This window comes from Chenopodium album, chromosome 22, assembly GCF_948465745.1.
Source record: "Chenopodium album chromosome 22, dcCheAlbu1.1, whole genome shotgun sequence".
NCBI classification, from domain to species: domain Eukaryota; kingdom Viridiplantae; phylum Streptophyta; class Magnoliopsida; order Caryophyllales; family Amaranthaceae; genus Chenopodium; species Chenopodium album.
Window position 1 is genome coordinate 3,707,229 of NC_137855.1, and position 2,111 is coordinate 3,709,339.

At 32.8% G+C, this 2,111-nt stretch overlaps 1 protein-coding gene across 1 annotated transcript; it reads right to left on the bottom strand.

Moving 5' to 3' along the window:
• Positions 1 to 708: 708 nt before the first annotated feature.
• LOC145606242 (3'-5' exonuclease-like) lies at positions 709 to 1,113 on the bottom strand. Its single transcript, XM_081662276.1, has one exon. It carries the CDS (start codon positions 1,111 to 1,113, stop codon positions 709 to 711), a length of 405 nt encoding a protein of 134 aa, XP_081518402.1.
• Positions 1,114 to 2,111: the final 998 nt, after the last annotated feature.

Below are 2,111 nucleotides of genomic sequence, written 5' to 3' on the forward strand. Positions count from 1 at the left end.
AATGTAAAATTTAAAAAGACATAAGATTTATTAGCTAGAACATTGATGGCGCTCGTTCACATCTATATCTATACTTAGTATTTAAAAACACAAACCACAAATTTTTCATATGACACATGGCATCACAAGTCACTCAATACCCCATATGACACATGTCACCTCTCTTAATATTTATGTTTAACTCTTTATGCATTCTACAACTTGCAAATTCAATTAAGAAAATGAAGTGTTTCATTTCCACCATAATAAAATAAAGTTCAATTAATTAGTACACATTACATAAACATATGAATAAAAATATAAATTGTCTTTTCATCTCTTAGACTTAATTATAATTTAAACTAATATATCTTTTCATATCTCACAATCTTCATGTATATATATCTAAATAAATTCCTTCATCTTCTCTCACAGTTTTACCCTCAGTCTTTTTTTTCTTTAAAGTTTTAGAAATAAAACAATTACTTCATATAAAAGCATACCTACATATAAAAATAATTAACCCAAGTAACAACCCGTGCATTGAACGGGCCAAAAAGCTAGTTATCATTAGAAACTGTTACTACTAAGGAGTAAGGAGTACATATCACAAAACTCCACAACACTCGTTACATAGAAACATAGAGAACTGAATTTTTAGTAGATAACAACACCAAATAGTAAATTGCAAACCATCTTAACATCATTATTTCTTACTTAATTACTCATTCACTCCATAAACAACTTGTAACCAATCTTGTAAGAAGCAAAAGCATCAATACTAGCATACTCATTCACCCTAGCTTGCCAATCACTCCTACAAACATGAATGGGCTTAGCCATATAAAGCCCAGCGATGTCGCGAGCAAGAACTTTAAGACCGGGCTTTCGGTACCACCTTATGGGCCAAAGGCCCAAAGCATGGGCCTGAATATCCCTGCTCCTATCACAGATCAGCCCATACTCATCCCTCAACTTAGCCACGTCATCAGCCACTTCAACCCCAACAAAAGTGAAATTGGGCCAGCCCATAAAGTCCTTAAGAGACTTAGGCAAATAATCCAAGTAAAATAGTTGAATTATGAGACATTTTGTGTCAATGCAAAGTTGAAGAGTAGCTGATTTGTTGCTCATGTTTGACACTTGATGAGGCCTCCACTCTATGTCTAGCCCTTGTTACCACCGTTGATCTGCCTTCGGCAACGTACCGTGGCAAGATATCTGCCACCCATTCATCGATGTCTTCTGCTTTGTTTGTCAAAGTTGTGACTATGTTTGCACCACCAAAAGTTACTATGTATTTGTTGGTGTTCATCTTTTAGTGTAACTGAGGATTATAACAATGGTTAGTAGTACATGTTAGACGTTAAGATGATAGAACTTCTATCTTTATAGCAGTAGGAATAATGTGGTTAGTAGTTGACAGTTAATTATAAATTTATTAGGATTAGATTAGCACAAAGCATAGGATTAAAGTGTTATGGGAAGATAAAAGGGGATGCAAAGAGCCCAAATACATAGGGATGAACAAAATTACAATGAATGTTAAGTTGAAAGAGAGTTGAAAGTAAAAGTAATTAATGTACTCCCTTCGTCCCAAAAAGAACGTCCCATTTAAGTTGATTATGCGGGTATTAAGGAAGTTAAGTAAAAAGAAATAAAAGTATATTGGAAAAATAAATTTACATGGAGTTTGTAAAAAAAATAGAGATAGAAAGTAATAAAATAACATGGAAAATCAAATTTTAATATGGGGAAGCTAATTTTGCACAAATATTGTTGCAAAGTGGTGGGTGTTTTAATGCAAATGGGTCATTCTTTTTGGGACGAAGTCTTGGCCAAATGAGTCGTTCTTTTTGGGACGGAGGGAGTAATATATATCCTCTATATATTGCTAGTAAATAAAATTAAATTAAAGTTTCAAGAGTAAAAGAATGGATAAGTTCGATCAGTAGATGACTAGAGGATATCTTTTTTAGCAACTCGAACTATGTTGAACATTCAAGATTAGACTTGTATGTTTAGTCGTGTTAAAGCTAGAATTTTTAACATGATTTGAGGCCTTACTTTAATCACAAAGTTCTATCAAAATATATAGAGAATAATAGATGTACTATATTATATTTCAAAAA

Bases quoted from the DNA above. Each gene is read 5' to 3' on its own strand.
- LOC145606242 (XM_081662276.1), bottom strand. From the start codon at position 1,113: ATGAGCAACAAATCAGCTACTCTTCAACTTTGCATTGACACAAAATGT.